Raw genomic sequence first — 24577 nt, 5'->3', positions numbered from 1 at the left:
TTATCTTCAACGGACAGGTAAAAGCTGGGGTTAAATGACAACGAAATGCAAAATGTGCATTTTTCAACAACTACATCTGCTTTATTCAGTGCATTTTTCTAAAAAAAATGTTTAGGGGTACTCTCATTTTGACTCAAGAAAATCACCATTTTATAGTCCAAATCGGAGAAAATAAATGCAGGAAATGGACAAAAGTACAAAGATTCACAAAATGTTTAGCGGTATGCATACCCCTAGAAAAAAAGCACTGGCTTTATTCATTTGAGTTGTCACAAAATCTCTTTTTACATTTTATTGACATTTAACCCTACTCTTTACACTTTGTTAAAACGTATACAATCACGTAAAAGTTTCCAATAACCCCCCTCCCCCACTCCAGGTTCCTTGACCTTTAATAGGTGCATGACATACAGCAATTGAACTGGTGATGCTTCATCCATTCCAATGGTGATATTAGACACCAATATCCATCTAATTTCTGCCTTTCGCACACCCTTAAAGATAAAGGACTCCTGGACAATTCTATTCCCCGCCCCACCTCCACTCCATTGTTTTGTTTAGCATGCAGCCTGATGAAGAGATCAGGAAAACTTGAAAGCTTGCATGATATGATTGTGGTTGTTGGTTCTCTCCGGACAGAGAGATGAGGTGATGATTATTTTACTATTTATGTGCCCCAGGCACTCCAGCAAAATATAAAAAACATCAAGCATTAAAAACACCCCTTCCTTCAGATGTCCTCTAAAAGCCATATACTGTAGTTGTTTATCTGTTTGACATCTGATGAAACGAACACGCCCTGTCTCTTGAATATCAGACCAGCAGCCCCGCCCTGTGGTGTTGAAAAGCGACAATATCCTTCGCTTTTCGAAGTCCAACGGGAGGGCGACAGACGCCGATGCTCAGGCGGAAGTGTTTGTCGAAAACCTCTTAATTCGAGTCTACCTCTACGACTTGGCCGGGTGTCCGGCGTGCGGACCGTTTCCACCCCTTTTTTTCAGTTGACGTCCGACGTCATACGTACGCACGCTGGGGGGGGCGGAGCTTAGCTTTGAATTTGTCGCGGGGCGAAGCTAGGGCTGGGGCCGCGCCGGGTGGGGGGACGGGAGAGGAAGAGAGCGGGCGGAGGAGGAGGGAGGCGAGGATGGGGTCGGTGGAGCCGGCGGCGGCGCCTCCCCAGGACAGCAGCCTGCGTGAGGAGACGGCGCCCGGCTCGTCCCGGGCGAGGCGCGGTGCGGCGCCCCAGCCGCCCTCCATCGAGGACTTCGCCATCGTCAAGCCCATCAGCCGAGGCGCTTTCGGGAAGGTCTACCTGGGCCGCAAAGCGGGGAAGCTGTACGCTGTCAAGGTGAGCCCACCGGCTTCCTTATGTTATTATTATTACTATTATTATGAGGGCCGGATTTAGGTTTGATGAGGCCCTAAGCTGCTGAAGGTAATGGGGCCCTTTCTATGTCCACCTGTCCTTTGTCAACAACAAATTGTCGTTGTTTTTTGTGTTGAATATATGCTATACAGTGGTACCTCGGATTACATACGCTTCAGGTTACGGACTCCGCTAACCCAGAAATATTACCTCGGGTTAAGAACTTTGCTTCAGGATGAGAACAGAAATTGTGCTCCGGCAGGCAGCTGCAGCAGGAGGCCCCATTATCTAAAGTGGTGCTTCAGGTTAAGAACAGTTTCAGGTTAAGAACGGACCTCCAGAACGAATTAAGTACTTAACCCGAGGTACCACTGTATGGTAATTTATGGACCTAATAAGTATCTAAAGCCATTTGCACATAAAAAATAGGAGCCTACACAACACAAAACACTGTTGCTGTATGTAGGTTTTATTTTATTTGTTTTTTATCTCATATTTTGGAAATGTACATCCAGGTTTTTTCCTTTAAATTCTTTTGGGGCCCCCAAGAGAGTGGGGCCCTAAGCTATAGCTTGTTTAGCTTATACCTAAATCCGGCCCTCCTCCTCCTCCTCCTTCTTCTTCTTCTATATTTTTCATCTGTTTGCCATCTGACTGGTGCCTTCCCACCTCCTCGAAGGTGGAGCCGAGAGACATAGAGGCTTTTCTGTAGTGGCTCCTAGCCAAGGAGGCCCCGCCTACAGGTGTCACATGCTGTCAGTTATGCTCCAAGCCTCCTTCCCCTCCTCCCACAACTATTTCCACAAGCTATTTATTTCCAAAGCAAATATACACTTTCTTTCACTTTAGCTAGACACCCATTGTGCTTCAATTGGCTGTTACTGTTTCGGAATGCAATCTTAACTAGGTCCACTCAGAAGGCCTGTTGAATTCAGTAGGGCTTATTCTTAGGTAAGTGAGTTGAGACTAGCCCCTAGGTTTCAGATTTGCTGTATTAGCTTGTATGCCTTTATTTTACCAGTTACCAGTAATAGCATTTTCAGTTATTTCTTACTACTTGGTTTGATATGCTGGAAACGTAAGTATCTTTTGAAAGTGTGACATATTGGATAGATGAAAACATTTTAAAAAGCAAACAATGAATTCCTCCCTCCTCTGTTTATCAACCCATTCATGTATTGCTTTACAGGTAGTAAAAAAAGCTGACCTGATCAATAAGAATATGGTCCATCAGGTGCAGGCAGAGAGAGATGCCCTGGCTCTCAGTAAAAGTCCTTTCATTGTGCACTTATACTACTCACTTCAGTCTGCCAACAATGTCTACTTGGTGAGTAAACTACTTACAGTGCCTTAAGGTAGCTTCCAAAATATGCTCCCCAGCCAGTTTTAGAGAAGTCTGTCTTCTCTGAAAGGTAGCATTTAAAAACATTTCAAATTTGTTTTTTGTTTTCTGTTCTCTTCTTGACCAACTTTGACCTTTTTTCAGGATAGTCAAATTGGAAAAGAAACAAGCTGTAGAGACCCTAAGTATATCTCTGTATTAAGGCATCATTGATTTGGCCCTTTTAAAAATCCCCATAATTTAATTTCCTTTTCTGCCTATATCATGACATCTGACATGGCCTCTCTAGAAACTGGCATGCATTCTAGAAAACAGTAATGTAAGGAAATCAGGAATTTCACCCACACTCCAAGCATAGAATTATAATAGATGTTACCTCTAACCCAAGAGAACAATGAATGTCTTTTATAGTAACATTTTTCGCTGGCAGGTAATGGAGTATCTCATTGGTGGAGATGTTAAATCTCTTCTTCACATATATGGCTATTTTGATGAAGAAATGGCGGTGAAGTATATTTCTGAAGTAGCACTGGCTCTTGATTACCTTCACAGGCATGGGATAATCCACAGGTAAAATTGGTTTTTGATGCCTTTCTTGCTGCATTTCATTCCACTTTTAGTTGAGTCCAGGGAGACTGCAGGTGTTTAAACAAGGCAGAATTGAATTCCCCTCTTATGTTACTTTTAATGTCAGTCTAGCTGTTGCCTTGGCAGTTCACCACAGTTCCTCAAGGAATCAAATATGTCACTTAGCTTGTTCTCCTCATGGTATTTTGTTTTCTGGTAAGTAACATTAACACAAATGCAAAACCTCAGCAAAGGAAGAAAAAATCCTATGTACCTGTTGAGGTGTCTTGCTGGAGTTTACACTACCACCTCCTTTTTGTTTTTATTTTTTTTGTTATTTATTACATTTATATCATACTTAATGGCAAAAAATAACGCTACTAATATTACTAACACAGGACAAATACGCCCTCTTCTTTTGAAGCACAGGGATTTGTGTCCTTCGCATGCAAACTTAGTAGTCTTATTTCTTACCAAAGCTACTTGGTGCTTAGACCTACTGACCTAGCATGAATCATGAATGTTCCTTTGATAGCTTTTTGTGGGAAGTGGGGAGTGACCTCTGAAAATAGTGCCCCATGTTACAATAAGCCACCTGCATCTGTGCTGCAATGTTATTTCATTTTCTTTATACCTGCAGAGACCTGAAGCCAGACAATATGCTGATATCTAATGAGGGTCACATTAAGTTGACAGACTTTGGTCTCTCCAGAGTTACTCTGAACAGAGGTGAGACATGTATACACCGCAGCCCATCTCATGCGTACACATGTGTATATGTGTGTGTATCTAAGAGATGATTGGAATTCTCCCAGATATATATGGATGCTTAGCATTAGTTTAGATGTACAAAGATTCATTGTTAACAAGTCTGCCTCGTCACCTGCAGGTGACCAGAAAGGGACATTTTTTTAAAGTTAAGGGACATTGAAGCAGTTGCCACAAGCAACCTGGAGGAAAAAAATGAACTTCTCCATTTTTTTCCTTCAGGTGGCTTGTGACAACTGCTTCAATCCTATAAACCGGCCTTTACCAAACCTGAGGCCCTCCGTATGTTTTGGACTGCAGATTCCATCATCATTGACCAATGGTCATGCTGGTTGGGACTGATGGGAATGGTCATCCAAAATGCCAGGATGAGGAAAGCTGCTATAAACACTCACTAGCAAGTAGGATTCCTTGAATAGCAGGACTTGCTTCCTGGTAAACAAGCATAGGATTGTGCCGTAAGTTAAATGCTGGCACATGTGAAAGTCAAATAGTTTTTCAGGCTGGTGACTCTTAGGGAAATATTTGCAAGGTGTAATGTAAGTATTTTTCAGTATAAGTTTTTCCCCCCTGTAAAACTTATTCAATCTGATTCACATATATTTTTCATCTTCAGTAGCAATCCTGACCTTCCTTAGGTATATGCTTCTGTGTAGATCAAAAGAAGCAATTTCTTCAAAGAGTTATTTTCCAAGAGCCACAGTGTGGGAACTGCTGCCAGCTACATGCAAAACAAGCCTCTTTAACATGCCTATATTTTTTTCTTATTTAAACATTTGGAGAAGCTTGGAACTCTCCACATTGCCAAAAAACCAACATTGTAAGGAGCTGCTTTTAGTTTTACTATGCTCAAGCTTATAGAATTTGAATAAAATATTTTGGCTTGAAGTGACCTCTACTGGTAAGTGCAAGTATAAATAGCTAAACAATGTACTAAGATTTATACCATTTGATCAGATAATCCCCAGCGCATCTTACACAGATTATAACAATTCAGTACAGCACAATTAATTCCCTCAGGTGATGGGACATCCAAGGGAGATGTTGGGGATGGAGGAAAGACTTGGATGTAGAGCTGGTTCAAATATAACATTAAGTCAGACCATGGCTTAGAACAAATGCACAAGTCTGAGGGTTCCTAGAGAGGAAATTGTGACCACTGTGCTCCTCTCCAGGACCTCTTGCTGATATACACCATAAGCTTAAGCCATGGTTTGGCTCAGTGTGCTATCTGAATCTGGGCTTGTGGTTTGTCTCCTCCAGCAGCCAGTGCAGGATTAAGCCCTGTCCTCCCTGCATCAGGGGGTGGATGGGAAATTGGCCTCAAAGCCCAAATCAGACCCCCTGGTGGTCAGAATTTCCCCACCTCTGCTGTAAACCTAAGCCTCTGTTGCAGCTTATGGTTTATCTGGAGCGAGACAAACCATGAGCTAAATGATGCCTTGGCTCGCAGCAGCTCAGTAGCAAGATGACTGAGGGAAGAGTGTTGTAGCTGCAGCATTTTCTCTCCAGGAACCACATATTCACACTAAACCATTGTTTGGCTTAGTGTTATGTACAAACCAGCTCATGATGTGAAATCATTTTCCCAACCTGGTGCTCCTATCACCATTTCTGCTGTTCATATGGGGCCTATAGCCAAGTCTAAAGTTAGAGCTAAATGCGCTTCACTGCAGTCTAAAAATACTTTTTAAAACTAAATTATAAAGTAGGCCCTAATACTCTTACTCTTTCTTCAGAACTAAATATGATGGATATTCTCACTACACCATCCATGTCTAAACCTATGCAAGACTATTCACGCACTCCTGGACAAGTGCTGTCTCTCATCAGTTCCTTGGGTTTTGTAAGTAGACAAAATAATTTCCTGTTTCCCAGATGATTAGAACATAGGCAGCTGGCTTATACTTTTGGTCCATAAAGCTCAGTTTTGTCTGCACTGACTGGCAGTTTCAGACAGAATGGTAGGTATTGATCCTGAGACTTCCTGCATGGAAAGCATGTTTCTCAACCTGTGAGCACAACTCTTTTCCTGGTTCTAATGAATTTCCTGAGAAAGTTCTCAGTCTTTTGGAGTACAGTGGTGCCCCGCAAAACGAATGCCTCGCAAGATGGAAAACCCGCTAGACGAAAGGGTTTTCCGTTTTGGAGGTGCTTCGCAGGACAAATTTGCTATGGGCTTGCTTCGCAAGACGAAAATGCCTTGCGATTCCTGGGGTTTTTTTTCCGCTCCCCACCCCCTTTTTCTAAGGCACTAAGCTGCTAATAGCCTTTTAGCAGCTAATCCGCTAATCCCTTAAGCCTTTAATAGCCGCTAATAGCCGCTAATAGCGCTAATCCGCTAATGGGCTTGCTTCGCAAGACGAAAAAACCGCTAGACGAAGAGCCAGTGTGGTGTAGTGGTTAAGAGCGGTAGTCTCCTAATCTGGGGAACCGGGTTCGTGTCTCCGCTCCTCCACATGCAGCTGCTGGGTGACCTTGGGCCAGTCACACTTCTTTGAAGTCTCTCAGCCCCACTCACCTCACAGAGTGTTTGTTGTGGGGGAGGAAGGGAAAGGAGAATGTTAGCCGCTTTGAGACTCCTTAAAGGGAGTGAAAGGCGGGATATCAAATCCAAACTCTTCTTCTTCTTCTTCTACTCACGGAACGGATTCTTTTCGTCTTGAGAGGCACCACTGTATTAGACAGTCCCTGAATTTCAGCTGATGTTTCCTTCTCCCTGTAAAGCAGGGATGGGGAGTCTATGGTCCTCCATATGTTGTGGACCCCAACTCCCATCAACTTTAGCTAACATGGCCAATAGCCAGGGGTGGTGAGAGTTCTTGTCCAGCAACATCTGGAGGGCTACAACTTCCTTGTCCCTGGCATAAAGCATGTTACAAGAACCTTTTGTTGCAAAGATCCAGTTACATCAAGTGTGTATAGGATATGAAATAATAAAATGTTATGGACTGTCTTGTATCTGGTTGTTTGTGTATCTGTTGAACAAGCTTCTCATTTTGACAGTATACCCCAGTGGCAGGGACAGTGCATGCACCTAGTCCAAGCCCTCTTTGTGGAAATACATCTCAGGTTTCTCAACGATTTGTTTCCCCGCTATCCGTGAACCACAAAGACTACAGTTCTGTGTCAAACAAGCTACTGAAAGCATGTAAGTATAAAAGAGTTTCCTATCTTCATGTGTCTTAATACTTTCTTGTGAATGCCCTTGCCATCAGAGATGTGGCAGGTGGTGACCCATTTTTGGAACATAGGCCATGGAACATATTGTGGTCTCCTTCCAGCTCCAGGTTCTTTTAACTTTTAATTTATTCATTATCATTTATGCTGCTTTTTGTACAGCTTTGAGATTTGTGTGTGGTGGTGTTTTGTAGGTGTTTATTATTAATACAGGCAACTCCCAATTTATGTAGGGGTTATGTGCATTTAAGTGAAATTGTGTATACCTGTATTTGAAACACCATTGAGAAAGCCTGCAAACACCCCATTCTGCCTCTACCCTACCCCGTTCTGCCCCCTGTGGCGTTTGCCTCCTAGGATGGGTCATAAGGGTTAAAATAGATGTGATGTGATTGGCCAGTGAGAATGCAAGGGGGGAATAAAAGTTAGAGTGGGAGGTTTTGAAAGTCAGTTGAGGTTTGGGAGTTGAAGAAGGAAGAGGGAGGTTTAGGTGTGGGTTGGTAGAGTTGTATTGTGAGAGAGTGAGAGGAATTGGTAGGTGGAGTCAGATAGATAGTTGGAATTATCAGTTTGGAGTTGTTAGGAACTAAGAATAAGAAACTGACAAGAGAAAAATTAACTGAAACCATAAGCTTGTTCCTGCATTTAAAAATAAACTTGATTATGTTAACAACTGACTGGACTCCGTGTGTCCCTGTGAGATACAGGGTACAGGAAAAAGCAATCGCAGTGGTGGCACAGCGTCAATAGACCGTCAAACGTCCAGGGGCCCTGTGTGTGATCGCCACACCCCCTTTTGTGACACTTCCAGCTTCAGTGTGGTGTGCACGCATGTGGTCATGCACATATTGGACATGCCTAAAATGGTCACTGCCTGTATACGGTATTTCTGTATTGCAAGCTGCCCAGAAAGGTTTCTGGTGGCTGAACCCAAAGAAATTCAGATATACAGAACTAGGGTTCACACTGTTTTATTGAAATAGTCTTTAAACTTTTGAGATTTGGGGCTTGTCTTAGCCTCAGCCTTCAACAGAGAAACCAAATTGCTGTGATGTGAATGCAGTTTTATTCTCCAGGATAGATGGGTGGGCATTCTAGCTGCCTTGACTGCCTTGTTTTCTTTTCTCTTTCATATTATTTATTGAGATGGTTTCTTTCCTCCAGATAAGTGGCTAATCTTGGTGCCAGTGTAATGTAGCGACCAAGTGTAGCAACCACATTCACACCCTCCCCACCGGGCAGAACTCCATATTGCACACGAATCCCATTTCCCCCTTTTTGTCTTTTGACTGCATTTATTTTACTGCTTTTTATAGCTTGATTGTATTTTATAATAATTGAAATAAGACCTTGCTTCATTGCCACTTGCATAATGTACTTCTATTGTATTATTCATATTGAATGTTGCAGTAAGAATAATTATCAAGAATTCTTCTGGAATTGTGAGCGGGGGGGTGGGGGGGCTGTAAGGCAGGGCAAGCTGATAGTTACATACTTTTTCTAGTCTTCCCTCACTGTTGAGCTGATTTGCCATGAAACTGGCTACAATGCTTTTTGTGTCTTCATAAAAACATGAATTTCTATTTCTGAAGGTTTAGATTCTGCGCCTATAACACCAGGAATGCCTGTGAGGAGTCTGACCCCAACTCTGCATCAGTGCAGGAAAAGGTTTGGGACCTCCAGCGCCAGTAGCCATTCCCGCACCCAATTATCCAGCATGGAGTCAGAGTGCTGCAGCAGCCCCAGGTGGGAAAAAGACGTGCAGGTCAGGACAACTTCTTTTCTTTCTGATGGTTTCTTTTTTTTCTTCCTCTAAATAAATCATTCAGAATCTACCCTGTGAGGAGGGCATTGTACCACATTCCAAAGCCTAAAAAAGTTAACCTCCCAGAAGGGCAGTCCTTAAACCTTCTATCTTCTTGGGCTTTTCAGTACAGGTACAAGCAGATTCCAAGGTAGGCATATAGTAATCCTAGGGCTCACATAACCTCCTCCTGTTCTCCTTCTTTCAAACATGCTGCTGTGTAAAGAAACACAAGCCCCGAACTAGGAGAAACCGTGTGGGTTTGAACACAAGGTCTCTTGGGGCAACAAATCAAGTTCTGCTTTCACATAGGGTCTAAATAGAAAGATTATGGTGCTCCTGTAAGAATGAAGAAACCTTAGATCTGCCCTTGATTTTATGATGCATAGGAGATTTGGGGTAAGGGGAAGAGGAGTATCGCCAGAACAGGCACCTAGGACTTCTTTGCTGTACGATTACACAGCTCTTTTTTCAAGTATGATGTATGTGCAGCAGAGTGCATTGTTCGTAAAGCGTTTTATTCCACCTGTTAAGTGTTTAGTATGGTGGATATGATTTTGGCTGGGAAAATGCAAACAAGAAACCACCATGATTAAGGACTGCCCCTTTCTATACAAACCTTCTTGGGCACTCAGGTCTGTATTGAGGGCCCAGTTCTATTCTCTCTCCTGCCCCCTTCCACCCCAGAAGCTATCTGAAGTATGATGGATGTATCACAAAGCAAAGCCTTCTCAGTCTTGGTGTCTAGATTTTCATCCTAGAGAAACCTGCTCACCTTTTGGCAAGCAGCCAAGACCAAACCCTTTCTGCAAGCACTTGAATTGGAGGGAAACAGTTTTGTGTTGCTGTTGTATTCCTTTTAATTGTGTATGGTTTTTGTTTTAATCTACTGCAAATTTAATATACAGTATGTTGTTAAGCTGCCCTGGGACAGGGGGTCTCGACTAAAAGGAGGAATAGGGAATAGTATAATAAGTTTGTATAATTTATTAATTCTTTTAAGCATTTTCATACATTTGGAAGTACTTGATTTTCAGGAAGCAGAAGATATACTCTCATCTGCCCCAGGCAAAGAGAATGTACCAGAGAAGGCCAAGGATACAAATTTTCTGCTTGTCAATGATGCTAAAGGCTTAAAGCAGAAAACACTGGAGTCTGTCATCTCTCCTATTAGCAGCAATGACTCTGGGAACAGGCGCAAAGGACGGATTGGACATTTTGACTCATGTGATATTTCTATAAGGACTAGCGCTATTAAAGACCTCGGCCGAAAATGTCTTTCAGAATATAAAGAATGGGAAGAAAAGGGCTGTACGGAACAACCTGCTCTGACTAAAAAGGTTGCAAAATCTAGTTACCACTTGTCCCTTTTGGGAGATAAGGAGACAATGTTGGAGATGCGAGGTGTCAAAAGATCTTTTGAATCAATTGACACCAGCCCTTCACAAGAACGGATCCTTGCCAAAAAAAGCAATTCAGAATACAAACGGGGCTGTAAAATTCCAGAGAAACAAAGCACGGGTTTAACAACTGAAATCTGTTCTTTAAAACTTGATGGACACCTGCAAGAGACCTGTACAAATGAAGCTCAAGCAAAAGATTGCTGTTGCACTGAACAAAACAGGGGTTGCAAACCAGCCAATCCTCTAATAGCAAAGAATCTCATGCATGATCTAGATGCAGATTGTGAAAAAAATGAGAAAAAGGAACACTTGAATTCCAGTTTCTTGTCCATTGATGATGAAAAGCCTTTAGCAAGCATGAGTGTAGACTCGGATCTGTCCCTTCGAGAAGTATCTACTGCAGAGAGTCACTTGGAAAAGCGCCTTTCCGATTTCGATGGAAGCGTTAAAGATCTCACCTTTGAGGAGCTAAAAACAGAGAACATGTCAACAACATCACCTTATTGCCCAGATGCCTTGCCAAGAAGTGAAGAAGTACATGCTGTCCAGGAGAGCAAACCATTGCATCATGAGCAGGACAAAAACCTGAAAGGTGTCACTGAAATGCACACTGACAATAACTGCTCTTCATCTGTGGAGATGAAGGCACTGAAACTCTTAAAGAAAAATGTGGTTGCTTTTCGGAGTTACAACAGTCAGATCAGTGTGTCTAATACATCTGAGCCTTCGAGAATTAGCTGGATGACTGTAGAAGGAATGGATATCTCTGCTTGCAGTGGCTCTTATCCCATGACTGTTACACCTGCACAAAAGGGAGCACCTTACAACGTATTTCAGGTAGGTACGAAACAGGCTTATTGAACATTGTGCAGTATCAAAGGGCCACTTGATACAAGTCAAATGCCCTTATTGAAGGGACAGAGTTATAGCTGCCTTTTCAGTTACCATATTTTTCGCTCTATAAGATGCACTTTTTTCCTCCAAAAAAGTAAGGGGAAATGTGTGTGCGTCTTATGGAGCGAATGCAGGCTCCGCAGCTATCGCTGAAGCCAGCAGAGCAAGAGGGAGAGCTGCACGGCACCTCTTGTTGTGATGCCTTCAGAGCGATGCACGATGAGGGACGGAAGGGAGCCCTTACGGAGCCCCTTCCGTCCCTCATCCTGCTTCGCTGGGAAGCCAGCAGACCAAGAGGTGCTGTGCAGCTCTCCCTCTTGCTCTGCTGGGTTCAGCAGAGCAGCGCAGCGCCTCATCAGCGAAGCAGCAGGAGGAAAGGAAGGGGCTCCGTAAGGGCTCCCTTCCTTTCCTCCTCCTCCCGCTTCACTGAAGAGTGTCGCTTCGTCTCGCCTGCCTCCTTCACTTCCCCCAGCAGGGACAACGCTGCTAGGTGGCCAGCAGATCCAGCTTCCCCAAAGGGGCGGACGGACCGCAGGCTCCTTAGCCTGATCCTCCCTCCTCCTTCCTCTTCCAACAACATTTGATTCATAATGGTGTATTTGAACATAATACTTGATTATAAGTGATTTAGAAAAAATTAACTCCCCCCCCCCCCCAATGCTTTGCAATATGAAAATATTGAGAAAAATGGATACATCACTGGTGATATTTCTTGGCAGAAGGAACAGGCTCTAGCCGTTCCACATCTAACTCATTCCTACACAGATTTAGAAGTTGTAAGTACCTTGTATGTACTTTGGTGAAAATGTGTATGACCACACCATGGGGAATTTACTGCCAGTTAATGGGCGCCACTTATGTGTTGAAATAGGTTTTGTGTATTACAGTATAATTTCCTGCGCAGGGAAGTCATTATGTGTGAAATGGTTGTAGGCTTTGTGGGAGGTTCTGAAGGAAGCAGTTAACTTGAAGAAGAGGGTACACATTTCTTCTTTTCATTTGGTGACAGTTTAGTTGAAATTAGATTCCATTTACACAAATGACAAATCAGTGGGTGCAACTAAGCAAAGTCCTCTTTTTACGTATGAACACATGATGAGGCTTTCCGATCTTAAATGGGCTAACTCAGCTTTATACAGTGGTACCTCGGGTTACAGACACTTCAGGTTACAGACTCCGCTAACCCAGATATAGTACCTCGGGTTAAGAACTTTGCTTCAGGATGAGAACAAAAATTGCACGGCGGCGGCGGGAGGCCCCATTAGCTAAAGTGGTACCTCAGGTTAAGAACAATTTCAGGTTAAGAATGGACCTCCAGAACGAATTAAGTTCTTAACCCGAGGTACCACTGTATGCTAATGCACACAATGGCCAAACCCCCAGCCCTTTATGATGTACATATATAGTGATCTTTCCATGGGAACATGAACTGTTGTCAATCAGAATTTATGTTTCAATATGGGGAGCCCAATGCATGTGCATCTATGCAGAGCTCCTTTTGGACTGATGTCAGTTGTGCATTGGCTGGGGTAGTGGTACATGTCAACCATGCATGTTAGTATCTAGAGGGTGGAGTTAGTCCATTTATGCACGATCCCGTTCACATGCTTATACTGCTGTGAGTCCTGGAAGACCTGGTCACTGCCTTGTAGGCCTTTTCTACCTGGTCTGGGAGGGCAGAGCCTTGACTGACTCCAACTCCAAAAGCTGAGGCTGCTGAACAGACTCTTGGACTGGCGTGTTATTTGCGGATTTTTGTTGTTGGAGGTTTCTGTATCTTGATTTTAGATCTTATGGTTTATGTGGAAATTATTCAGTTTGGTTGTGTGTTTTTGATGTTGTATTTATTGTTTATGACCACTTTTGTTATGTTGCAGTTACTTATTTCTTAAATGTTGTAAGCCACCTTGAGCATAGTTTGAACTGTGGAAAGGCGGCATCCAAATACAATTATATATGTATGTAAATCTGTTTTGTTGACAGATTCTCTCTGTGGCTGTTGTGCATTTTCTTCAGTGCTGTTTTAGGAAGAGCATCTTGGTCAAATGGTGCAGTTTAGTCTTAGTGATGTTCATGCCTTAAAAATGAACACGTTTTACTTTCTGGATCCATAAACAGTGCCTCCTATGTTTTTATAATAACTATAATTACTGCTAAAAGCTGCATATAATACTGATCATAGAGGGCATTGTTGAAAAATACATCCCTGGAAGTCTTTGGGTTAAGACTAATTAATAAGAGTTGCTGGTGGACTCTTTGAAGAAGGGTGAGAAGTTCCCAAGAGTAGATCTTATGGGAGAGATGCAGTTCCCAGGCACATCTTTCAGTCTTCATGAGTGCATTTCTTCTAGAGATTTGACACATCCATAGCTTCATCATTGTCCTTGAGTGGTTGGCCTAGCTTCATAATGGATTTTAGAAATAAAGATTCAGAATCTCTCATTCCTTTCACACTCACTGTTCATGTGTAGCAAGAGGCCTTGATAAGACAAATGTCATTTATTATTAAAAACCATTTAAAATGGTCATATTCAGTGAAGGCATTTCTTAATGGAATGTGAGAAAGACTTGGCACAAAAGGAGGCAATTGGAAAACCTTTTTGCTTGAGAAGTCCTCATTAGGAGGCTTAGATTCAGAGGGGCCATCTTTGCTGGATGCTTTTTCGGCTCCACAGTTCAAGTAATTGAGCCTACAGCCAATGTGAAAGTATAAATGTATAGCATGTTTGATACCTGTGTTTGATATATCTATTCTTGGACATCAGACCCCTCAAGGAAACAGTGGTACACCATTCAGGACCCCCAAGAGTGTCCGAAGAGGAGCTACTCCAGTAGAGAGAGAACGCATTTTAGGAACCCCTGACTACTTGGCACCCGAGCTCCTCTTAGCAAAGGCTCATGGTAAGCAAACTGCAGTATAATTTCATGTATCTGTTACACACATTTCCTCATTTTTGTAGTGAGATCTGGCTCACTGCAGTTGAGAGCACTTTGTTGTTAGACATGACTGGAATCTGTGTTTAACTTTAGAAGTTCCTAAGGGTTAAGGGTGTTTTCTTTTCCTTATTTAGTCTTTCATTGCACTATTATCCTAAAAGTTTCCTAAATTCAATTTTCTTTGCACAGGTGGGAAGGAAAGTGAAAGTTTTTGCTTTCAGTGTTTCATTAAATCACAATTATGGATGGTCTAAATTCCATTGCAGATGATTTTGAACTATGATTTATTCCCACATTGGGGTGGAACAAAACAGGATCAAACCATGGGTTAATAGTTTGGTTTGTTCTCCTGGCTAGGTTTTTCTGGATTTGCACCAGTTCAGAATGACAGGAAGAAAAATGGTATGACCCAATGTGAGAGAAACAAGTGCATAAGAAAATATGGTTATCCTTAACTAGCTGCTTTTTGTATGTGCACTGTTAGCTTAAGCAGGTGCATTCATACATACAACCCTTGAGTTGCACCCTGGAGCAATATAGTTTGCAAGTATTGCCATTTGATCCTGCAAAATTTATAAACCGTCCTCTAATCTCTGCTAGTATGTGATAAATAGACAATGTAGCAAAATATTCATTGTGTGTTTATATATTAAGTTAACCATTTTAAGGAAGCAAAGCTAGGATACTTGTCTTTATAAAAATACCATGTGTTGGTGAATTTGTAAAAAGTTACTCGTTAGAAAAATGTAAAAACTGAGTGCAATGTAATGAAGTTTTTTATATATATTTATCAAAATGTTTCCCTGGTGTTTTTTTTTTTTACACACAGGAGTTCAGGTCACTGGTAAGTTTGATTATAGCACTTAACAGAACAGTCAAAGCATAATTTGATCACACTGTTTAAGATGAAAGAAAGTGAGAGATCCGCATGACTTGGCATATAGTTGTATCTGCTTCTGCTGCTGCATCTTTTCCCTGTTCTGTCAGGGAAAGGGGGTGGGGTAGAAATAAATAACTATACAGCAGCAGCAACAAGAAGTAATAAAAACACCGTGGCATCTTAATGTCCAGCACATTTAATATGGCATAAGACCCATTCCATGGAAGATCTTGAATTCCATTGTTCTTTCCTGACCATACTGGCAATAAGTAAAACATTTCCTTGTCCTTCCTTTCTTGCTTACAAATGCCGTGTTGTAATCCTAGCAGAGTGCTCCATTCTTTTGTTTTCTGAAGCCTGCTGCATAGAGATGATGATGATTGTGATATTTTAAAGAACAAATCTCATGTGGAGGGTGGAAACATACTAATTCCTTTTACCTCTCTTAATTGCAGTTAGTAGGTCTGTCCTGCAAAGGTTAACATGCAGTAGCAATAGCATGTAACTAATCACCTGGAAAAATCTGTAGAATTAATGTTGGCTTCTCACAGGAGGAAACCAACACACCCAAGTTACAATCCTTCTTTTGAACATAGTTTCCCTATAATAGGACAATCTGGTTTCAGCAAAACACATACTAAACTAGAGCTGAGGTGGGCAAACTGGGTCCTGTGGTGTCTGCAGCTCCTTGTCTAGTCATGGATACCAAGAGGGATCCATCTACAGTGGCACTTAAGATTGGGGTAAAGAAGTTGGTGTAATCTGCACAGATCCATCAGGGGAGAAGGACAGCTTGAGGATATATAGAAGCAGAGTCTAAGGACAGAATTGACAGGAAGAAAAGTAATAATGCTGGGAGTTATGGCCACAGTGTCATTTATAAATGCATAAGTGTGGGAATTGTGTGCCATTAGACTTTTAACCATATAAGGTTGTCTTGTAGTGAAAATCAGGAAACTTGTCTTGAAAAATGTGGCCATTTTATCAAATATGAAATACAGTTTTCTTAACACTTCCTATAGGATGTGATCTTATTAGACTTTGACAGCTTTATGCATATTCCTACTCCCCCCCCCCCAAAAAAAATCCTCTCACATTATTAAATGCTACTTGCTTCACTGATTGCTGGATATATATTTATTAGAAATCAAGAGCTAAACTGAATTGTAGAAAGAGGCTTTAGGTAACTTGATACACCTAGTTTTTATTTCATATGAAAACTACCTTATTGATTAAATGAATGGGCTGGTTTCTCATGTGTATGCTCCTGACTATCTGCCGTTGAGTATTCAAATACAGATATAACGTATGAACCAAACAATTTACCAGCTAGCAGAAACTTCTGCAATTACCGAAGTTGCTGAGGTCTGATGACTGGGGTCATTCAGTTCACCTGTCGTATACTTGCACACAAGCACATACTCTTGAGTGGTTTCACCGCTGTGTACTGAGAACCCATTGGACAGTGGGGGTGGGTGAAACAGCAGGAAAATGTACCAGCATCTGCAGTGCAAGCAAGTTTTCACAGCAAGTGCATCCTTCCTTCCTGACACAATGGGCTGTCTGGAGCTTTAGCTGTGCAGCAGCTGCAGGGTGCATGTTGCTTTTTAATGGCTTGTGGTGTCTCAACAGCTTTGCCTGCTTGGTCTTTGACTGCACTTGATCAGTATTCAGTTTCATTAAGAGCATACCAATAGCCTGTTAAGATCAGGCCAGTGGCCCATCTAGTCCAGCGTCCTGTTCTCACAGGGGTCAACCAGATGCCTGTGGGAAACCAGGAAGCAGAACATGAGCACAAGAACCCTCTCCCCTCGGGTAGTTTCCAGCAACTGGTGGTTGGATGTATTGCTGCCTCCAACTGTGGAGGGTAGAGCAAAGCCATCATGTCTAGTAGCCACAGATACCCATCTCTTCCAAAAACTTGTCTAATCCTCTTTTAAAGCCATCCAAGGTGGTGGTCATCACTGCCCTCCTGGGGGAGCTGAGTGAAGAAGTATTTTTTATTTGTCCTAATTCTTCCAACATTCTCCTTCATTGGATGTCTACGAGTGTTATGAAAAGGGGGTGGGGCTTTTTTCTGTCCACCTTCTCCATGCTAGGCGTAATTTTGTAAACCTTAAAGCTGTCAAAGAGCAAGTAAGTGGAAGTTCGCCATATGCTGTCCTATTAGCACTGCAGAGAGAACGTCCTGTTGAGTCTGAGCTTCTGTGGTGCCTATTTCTACACTAGATATTCACATAAAGGTTTACTGTACTTTTCCGTGGATAACAAGCCCCTGTATAAGACGCCCCCAATTTGGGGGGACTAAAAATTAAGAAAATGGGGAGAGATTGCCCAGAGTTGTTGAGCTTTTAGGGGAGAGGATTGCCCCTCCTAACATATGTCTCCTCGCTGGCAGAAGCAGCCAGTTGCCCGCCCAATTGCTGCAGCAACAGCCAGTCAACACCACCCCTTGCCGCAGCCACCAATGACATGCTGCTGACAATCTCTGGCTTGCAGTATAAACTAATCCCACATCCCCGTTCCCCCCATGCACTATCCATGTATAAGACGCCTATTTTAAACATAATTTTTATGTTAAAAAAACAGTCTTATACACAGAAAAGTACAGTGTTTTTATAATAATGACTTGTTCTCTGCAATCATTAGTCAACTCAGAATTTATTTTGAATATGAAGCCCTAAATCAGTGGTGGCCAACTTGTCCCTCCAGCTGTTTTGGAACTATAGTTCCCATCATCCCTGACCGCTGGTCCTGTTAGCTAGGGATGATGGGAGTTGTAGTCAAAAAACAGCTGGAGAGACAAGTTTGGCCACCACTGCTCTAAATTATGTGCTTGGTTCCTTTTTAAAACCTAGGAAATGCAGACCTTTGAGTTTTTGTTTGCTTACACAACTGGTCTTTGCAAGTCCCAGGGTGGTTTAGAATGGGAGGTGACTTGCTTTGCTCTGCCTTTCGTCGTTTTAAGGAAACATTAACATATTGGGAATAGCAGAAGGGAAAAGGGAAGGTGATTAGAAAACAATTTCTGCCTTGTATGCTGCTTTCATGAATAACAGGTGTTTGGGCGCTCGGTATCTTCCCAGGCAATACACCTTTACATAATACCTCTCATGGTGGTCAATTTATGTCGACTTTCTTCACTTCAGGTCCTGCAGTAGACTGGTGGGCACTTGGAGTTTGCTTATATGAGTTTTTAACTGGAATTCCACCATTCAATGACGAAACACCACAACAAGTATTCCAGAATATTCTGAAAAGGGGTAAATTACCTTACTTTCGAGCAAAATTAATTTCAAAGGTTGTTGGGCCAGCATAAGTACAGAGATGTTTTGTGTGTGTTTCTAGATATTCCGTGGCCTGAAGATGAAGAGAAATTGTCAGATGGTGCTCAGAATGCCATAGAAGTTCTTTTAACCATTGAGAGCAGTAAGCGAGCTGGACTCAAGGGTTAGTATATGTTAGTTCTCTCTTTAATGTTACCATTATGATTTTTCTTTAGCAATTTAGAAACCTGCAGTTTGAGTGCATATGTTATTGGAGGGAAGACTATCTGCTATAGCCATTTCTAGTCATTATGCATGAAGATGGTCAGCCCAACACTATAGCTGCCAGGTTACAAAATTCACAAGATGAAAATCCAGTGAAAGGCAAGAACCATTTTATTTATTCTTCCATGGAGCCCATAGCAGTGTATGTGGTTCTACCCTTGTAGCAATTCAAAAGAGTAGGATAGGCTGAGATACAGCCATGGCTTGTTTATTCAGCTTCAAGGCTGAGCAGTGGTTTGAATCCCAGATTCCCTGAGCCAGCCTCACATTCTACCCACTACACCACACTGCCTTACTGCTTCTGTTTTTTCCTGTTAGTGTGAATCTGGTTTATCAAATCCACACATCATGGAGTTGCTGTCTAGAGACTGCTTCATATTGTCTACAGCATGCAAGTTCTGGGAACAAAGTGCTGGCTTAGGGTTACCTAGTGTAGAAAGAGAACTTTGATGAATGCTTTGCAAAAACATTTCAAATCTATAAGGGCAGGAGTACGTTGGCAAACCCTTACTAAGACAGACATTTAATTTCAGTCTTATGACTCTAAATACAGTCAGACAAATTTAAGAAAAAATACATTGCAGACATCCAGAATTAGACAAAGAAGCTGGAAAGTGCAAGGTGTTCATGCAAAGAAATCTAACCTGTGTTAAAAAATTTATTCCAGAACTGAAACTTCACCCCCTCTTTCATGGTGTGGACTGGGATAATCTGCATAATCAGACCATGCCCTTCATACCACAGCCAAATGATGAAACAGATACTTCCTATTTTGAAGCTAGGAATAATGCTCAGCATCTAACAGTATCTGGATTCAGCTTGTAGTACGGGAAAATGGAATTATTTTCCAGAGAACGGCACATTTAAGAAGCTTCCTTAACATAAGTTTTACTCTGTATTTTCTAACGCACCTAAGTTTTTTAAAAACCTGATTTGCTTTTAACTCTGCATATATATTTATATATATTTCTTATAAGCTGTATTGAAACCATTCATTCCAAACAGCTTCTGAACTATATTTTTAGTCTACTTACAGCACCTTATGTAAGTCTTTAAGTATTACGTATTTAATGGTGGTATAACACAGTGACACTGAACAAAATGTCAAACGTTGGGAGGAAGAGCTGCTTTGTTGCTGAGCATACCTGGGAGGTTAAGTGCATAGTGATTATTTTGGTGCCTCCAATTCAGCCACTTTACAGACTCAATTCAAAACTGTTTTCTGACTTTTCAAGCTGTCCCTGTAGAGCAGCCCGAAGATGCTCCTATCCCATTGTGTTCCACATACTTTAGGTAATTTGTATACTGCCTGTCCTGCTGCTTAAGCTGCCAATGTACTAAATTATCTCTAATGTCATTGTCAAGGTCTGTTTCTCCCACCCACCTTACCTATGAACATTGTTTAGGTCCTCACCAATGCCATCAATCAGCCTATTACCTATATAGTCAACTGTCATTTTATTTTTGGTGTTGTTACCTTTCTTTAATTCAAAATATTATCATATTCAAAATGAAGCTATCATCTGAATTATCTAGCAGTCATTACAGAGGTTATCTCACCTGTATAATGTCAGTTTTCTACCTGTAGGCAATCTGAGTAATTCAGCAATTAACACCTGCCTACATACTGCTGCCAGTAAATGCAATAAATAAATGATAAAGATGTGAAGTTATTAATTGATCTTAACAGCCCAGAATAAATGATTACACAATATTTTCAGCAGGTGTACTGGTATTCTGTAAGATGTATGGAGCAATACTTTGAAACAACTGAGCTGTCAATGCAAATGAATAAAATGAGAACTGTGAGCTAGCTTGCTCTCAGAGCCTACCTACTTTGCAATTCCAGTTAATTTCCTCCTCCATATAATCAGTGGTGATGGTACCTTCAGGTATCTTCAAACTTTTCAGGCCCAGGACCCACTTTTAACCCTGACAAGGGGGCCCATTTATTCATCTTTTACCATATATTTGCATGGTGACAGCACTCCTGTTGTGACCCACCCTGGGTCAGGCCATGACCCACTAGTGATTCTCAACCCACCAGTTGAACCCCAATGCCTTATTAGAGGAAAGAGTCTCAAAACCTGACAATCTGCTGGAGTACTTACCTGTTCTGGAGACACACTACCTGGTTTACCTGCTGCTGTCACCCTCCACCCTTTGGGGAAGACTGAAAGTTTTGTATTTCCCCAGCTGCTCTCCTACTTCCCCTTCCTTAAGCTGTGCCCTGAAGCTCTTGTGAAAACCAGCTGTGAAACAGCAGAAAGACTGTCCTTTTTAAGAAAGAGTATTTTCTGAAGCTGATCCCCTTCATCCTTGATGAGAATAAAGCAACTTGGAACAATTAGGACAAGAGTATTCTTATTGTCATATTCCAACCCGGTCACTGTTTTGAGAACCTTGAAATCTTAAAACTTCAAACAGGCCTATGTTACATTCATTCAATCATTCAGTTATAAAATGTCCTTGGATAATGCACCTGTCATTCTTTATTAAATGTTATTTACAGTAGATTAAGATGAACTAACTTTTAAAACTAAACTTCAAAATCATGTTCTAGTAAACAAGGCAGAAATTCTAACTCCTGTAATTACATTATTTATATAGCATATAACAGGTATGAAGGTGCTTTTCTTCAAGACCTTGCCATCAGAGCAGATGCAACACTGCCCATGAGCTTTCTGTAATGCATCACTCGGAAGAGTTACACAGTGCAAAAAATGTCACAGTCCAGAAATTACTTTAAAGTAGATCAGTTGACTGCAGTAGGTTCATGAAGGAGTAAGCAGCTGTGGAGTTGCTGCTCTTTTCACAGGTCTAGAATACGTTTTTCTATTTTTTCAATACACAAACTGAAAAGCAATCACTTTAGGTTGATTTTTATAACATCATATAACAAAATGTAATGTTAGTTAATTGCTAGCTTTCTCGTTTGCTATAGAAAAGTCCCTTCTAGTTGTAGTCTGAGATGTTGTTACTGAAATTATCAGGCTGTTATATTCAAATAGGTATCTAATCAAGTAGAAATCTAATAAAGTGACAATGCTAAAATTGTCTTGAAAGTGTTTAAAGGAAAGAGACTTGCACTTGTAAAGGGCCTGGGTATGAGAAAATGCCGCAGCAATTAGGTATGTAAAAAATATTAAAACAATAGAAATATTGCCCTAAAGTTTTAAAAAGCAATGGCCCTAAGCTGCAAATGCAACAGAAGTTCGGGTGCCAACTGCTGCTTTAGAGTATACACATGTGCATGTGTGCACATGCAGACACACACACAGTGGTCTAAGCTGACGGTGCTGATTAGCCATGGGAGCAGGAAGGGGCTAACTGGCTTGAGTCGAGGGGCAAAATTACACTGACACCAGCTGAATCTGTGCCAGGACTGTCACTACTTCTAACAGAAGATGGGAGGACTGAATGCTTGTCCCAATTTTAAAAAAAATCCTCCACACAGAAACATGGTAAGGAAAAGCTCTCTTTTTTTATTTAAAATAATGTGGAATTTCTGGTATGGAGGAACATTCAATCATACAAGCCTCACCTGCTGTATTTGGTAATAGTCATAGGTTTATAACCCTAGTGAGAAAATATATAATAGAGGCCCTTTTACCAGGTCTAGCCTGCACATGTAACACAGCTTAGTCACCTTTAAGGTATTGGGTGCAGGATTTTCCTGCAGCAGCAGCTTCCTATTGCCCTAGCACTGGAGCCAATCCATTCACAACAGCCTGTTTCTATACATTTCCTGGGACAGCAATGTAGGTTTTTAACATGCATTTTGAACACCTTCTAAATTAATATTATGCAACTTCTGAAACTGAACATTAAGGACTATTTACAATAAACTGTACTTACATTCTTGTTCCATTAATTTCAATAAGACAATATAGGTTAGGGGGTGCCAGGGCCATTTAATGTACTTTATTCTGTGTACTGAGTTCTGACTCTATCGTGCCATATTCAAACTCTGACTGCTGTTCTAACAAATTAAGATGCTTGACTTGTTTTTTAAAGAAGCACTGATGGTCCCCATGGAAGTACAATCTACAGCTTCAAACCCTTGATTTGTTTCCTAAAAAACTACCTCATCTATGTAGCAGCAATTTATATATTAGATCTCCCAGAGCTACAACGTTAATTGCAGTCATACAATCCAGATACTTGGACTATTCTAGACTTTAAAGTTTCCTCTGCTTATTGTATGTTTTGTATGCTATGTGGAAAGTCTTCTGTGGCATTATAAAATAAATCATGTTAAAAGTAACAATTCACAGGCTTTCATTATTGTTTTGTTGTTTTTCATTAATTGAAGGAACTTCTTCATTCCAGCTTTGGGAAGAAGAAACACTCTCAGTAGATGCTGCAGTAATAGCCTTCAACTCTACAGACTGTTCATCCAAAAAGTACATTCCAAAACAATTAATTTAGGGTTCGTGTGATTGCTGGATGGGATAGTTGTATTTATTTGTAACCTAAGAGAAAGGGACCATTCATGTATGGTATGCCAGGTAGTGCAAAAGGAAAAAAATAGAAGAAAGATGTAGCCATCCCAGCATCTGCAGTTCTTGCAGTTCTCTTAAATTAATTCACCTTCCAGAGTCTCCATGTTTGCAGTCCTTAAGTAAAATCAGGAATTGAATCCTCAGTTCTGTTTTCTGAGAAGGGGAGAAGAAAACACCAACTTGAAATGCCATCCTAAGTATTTCTTCTTAGCAGTCTGTCGACTTTGATGAAATTGCATGCAAAATTGCTACCCCAACACTTTCATTTACCCATAAACATTTCACAATATTCTTGTTCTAAGCCTTAAAATGCTTAGAATTACACCATCCCTGATTAATACCATTTGCTGTTTCACTTTATTCATTTTAATACTAAAATGAATAAGCTGCTTTACACATTCCTGTAACATGACCGTTGTTGGTGAAATGTCCAAAAATTCAGCAGATACAATATATATATATATATATTGTATATATAATATGTGGGACGTGGGCGGCGCTATGGTCTAAACCACTGAGCCTACGGCTTGCCGATCAGAAGGTCGGTGGTTCAAATTCCAGCGACGGAGTGAGTTCCCATTGTTCGGTCCCTGCTCCTGCCAACCTAGCAGTTCGAAAGCACGTCAAAGTGCAAGTAGATAAATAGGTACCACTCCAGCGGGAAGGTAAACGCCGTTTCCATGCGCTGCTCTGGTTCGCCAGAAGTGGCTTAGTCATGCTGGCCACATGACCCAGAAGCTGTACGCCGGCTCCCTCGGCCAGTAAAGCGAGATGAGAGCCGCAACCCCAGAGTCGGCCACGACTGGACCTAACGGTCAGGGGTCCCTTTTATATATAATATATATACAAGGCTTGGCTTGGCGAAAAAGTTTAGTGGAAAATTTTCAACAAAAAAAATACTTATTGTTAATAGTTTGAATACATTCATGGCAAAACGTATTTCACATTAAACTTGCGCTTCTAAATTCCTACCAAACAAGAGAAGTATTCCCCAAATTCAAGTGCTATCAGGACAAATCTTCCATTTGTCTGTCCATTACTCTCATACCTAATAATAAGCCTGATGTCTTCATTATTTTCTTCAGAAAAAAATTAAGACTCGACCACTGGACAGCACTGACTACTCAACAAACTCTGCAAGTGCAACACATGAGGCAGCTTGGCATAAGATTCTGCTTTGACTGGTGTTCTATTCCAGCAAAACACTGTGTGAAAAGATATATCCCTAATATAAAATGGAATCTTTATGGTCCTTGTGAAAAAAATCCTTGCGTGCTGATAAGATTATACACAATCAAGAAAGGAAATTGAGAGGGAGAGGCCAAAGATCCAAACTCGTGCCTTAGCAGAGTAAATTAGCAAATCTAACAGGATTGACAC

General features: G+C 41.4%; 2 protein-coding genes across 7 annotated transcripts in view; one reads left to right on the top strand and one right to left on the bottom strand.

Annotated features, from left to right (window-relative positions):
* The first annotated feature begins 1081 nt into the window (after positions 1-1081).
* Positions 1082-24568, top strand: MASTL (microtubule associated serine/threonine kinase like). Of its 3 annotated transcripts, none has more exons than XM_083406209.1 (13): positions 1137-1348; positions 2556-2693; positions 3139-3278; positions 3916-4004; positions 5783-5889; positions 7050-7194; positions 8816-8988; positions 10065-11267; positions 14090-14225; positions 15091-15105; positions 18291-18404; positions 18490-18591; positions 24283-24568. In XM_083406209.1, exons 1-13 carry the CDS (start codon positions 1145-1147, stop codon positions 24291-24293), a joined length of 2577 nt encoding a protein of 858 aa, XP_083262335.1. In that variant the 5' UTR covers positions 1137-1144; the 3' UTR covers positions 24294-24568. The 3 variants fall into 3 exon arrangements, with proteins under 3 accessions (XP_083262334.1, XP_083262335.1, XP_083262333.1); XM_083406207.1 differs by lacking the exon at positions 24283-24568 and adding an exon at positions 19360-22956 and having other exon boundaries at positions 1138-1348; XM_083406208.1 differs by lacking the exons at positions 15091-15105; positions 24283-24568 and adding an exon at positions 19360-22956 and having other exon boundaries at positions 1082-1348.
* ACBD5 (acyl-CoA binding domain containing 5) overlaps positions 21167-24577 on the bottom strand; it is a gene marked incomplete at its 3' end in the record, with an annotated part of 30971 nt that continues 27560 nt past the window's right edge. For all 4 annotated transcript variants that reach the window (XM_083406573.1, XM_083406574.1, XM_083406570.1 and 1 more), the window contains one exon: positions 21167-23350. In XM_083406573.1, coding sequence (XP_083262699.1) covers positions 23338-23350 — 13 coding nt within the window. The remainder of the gene's footprint in view (positions 23351-24577) is intronic.

The sequence above is a fragment of the Podarcis tiliguerta genome, assembly GCF_965153285.1.
Source record: "Podarcis tiliguerta genome assembly, chromosome: 12".
NCBI lineage: Eukaryota > Metazoa > Chordata > Lepidosauria > Squamata > Lacertidae > Podarcis > Podarcis tiliguerta.
Note: the sequence above shows the minus strand (reverse complement) of the source record. Positions and strands in the feature narration are given on the sequence as shown.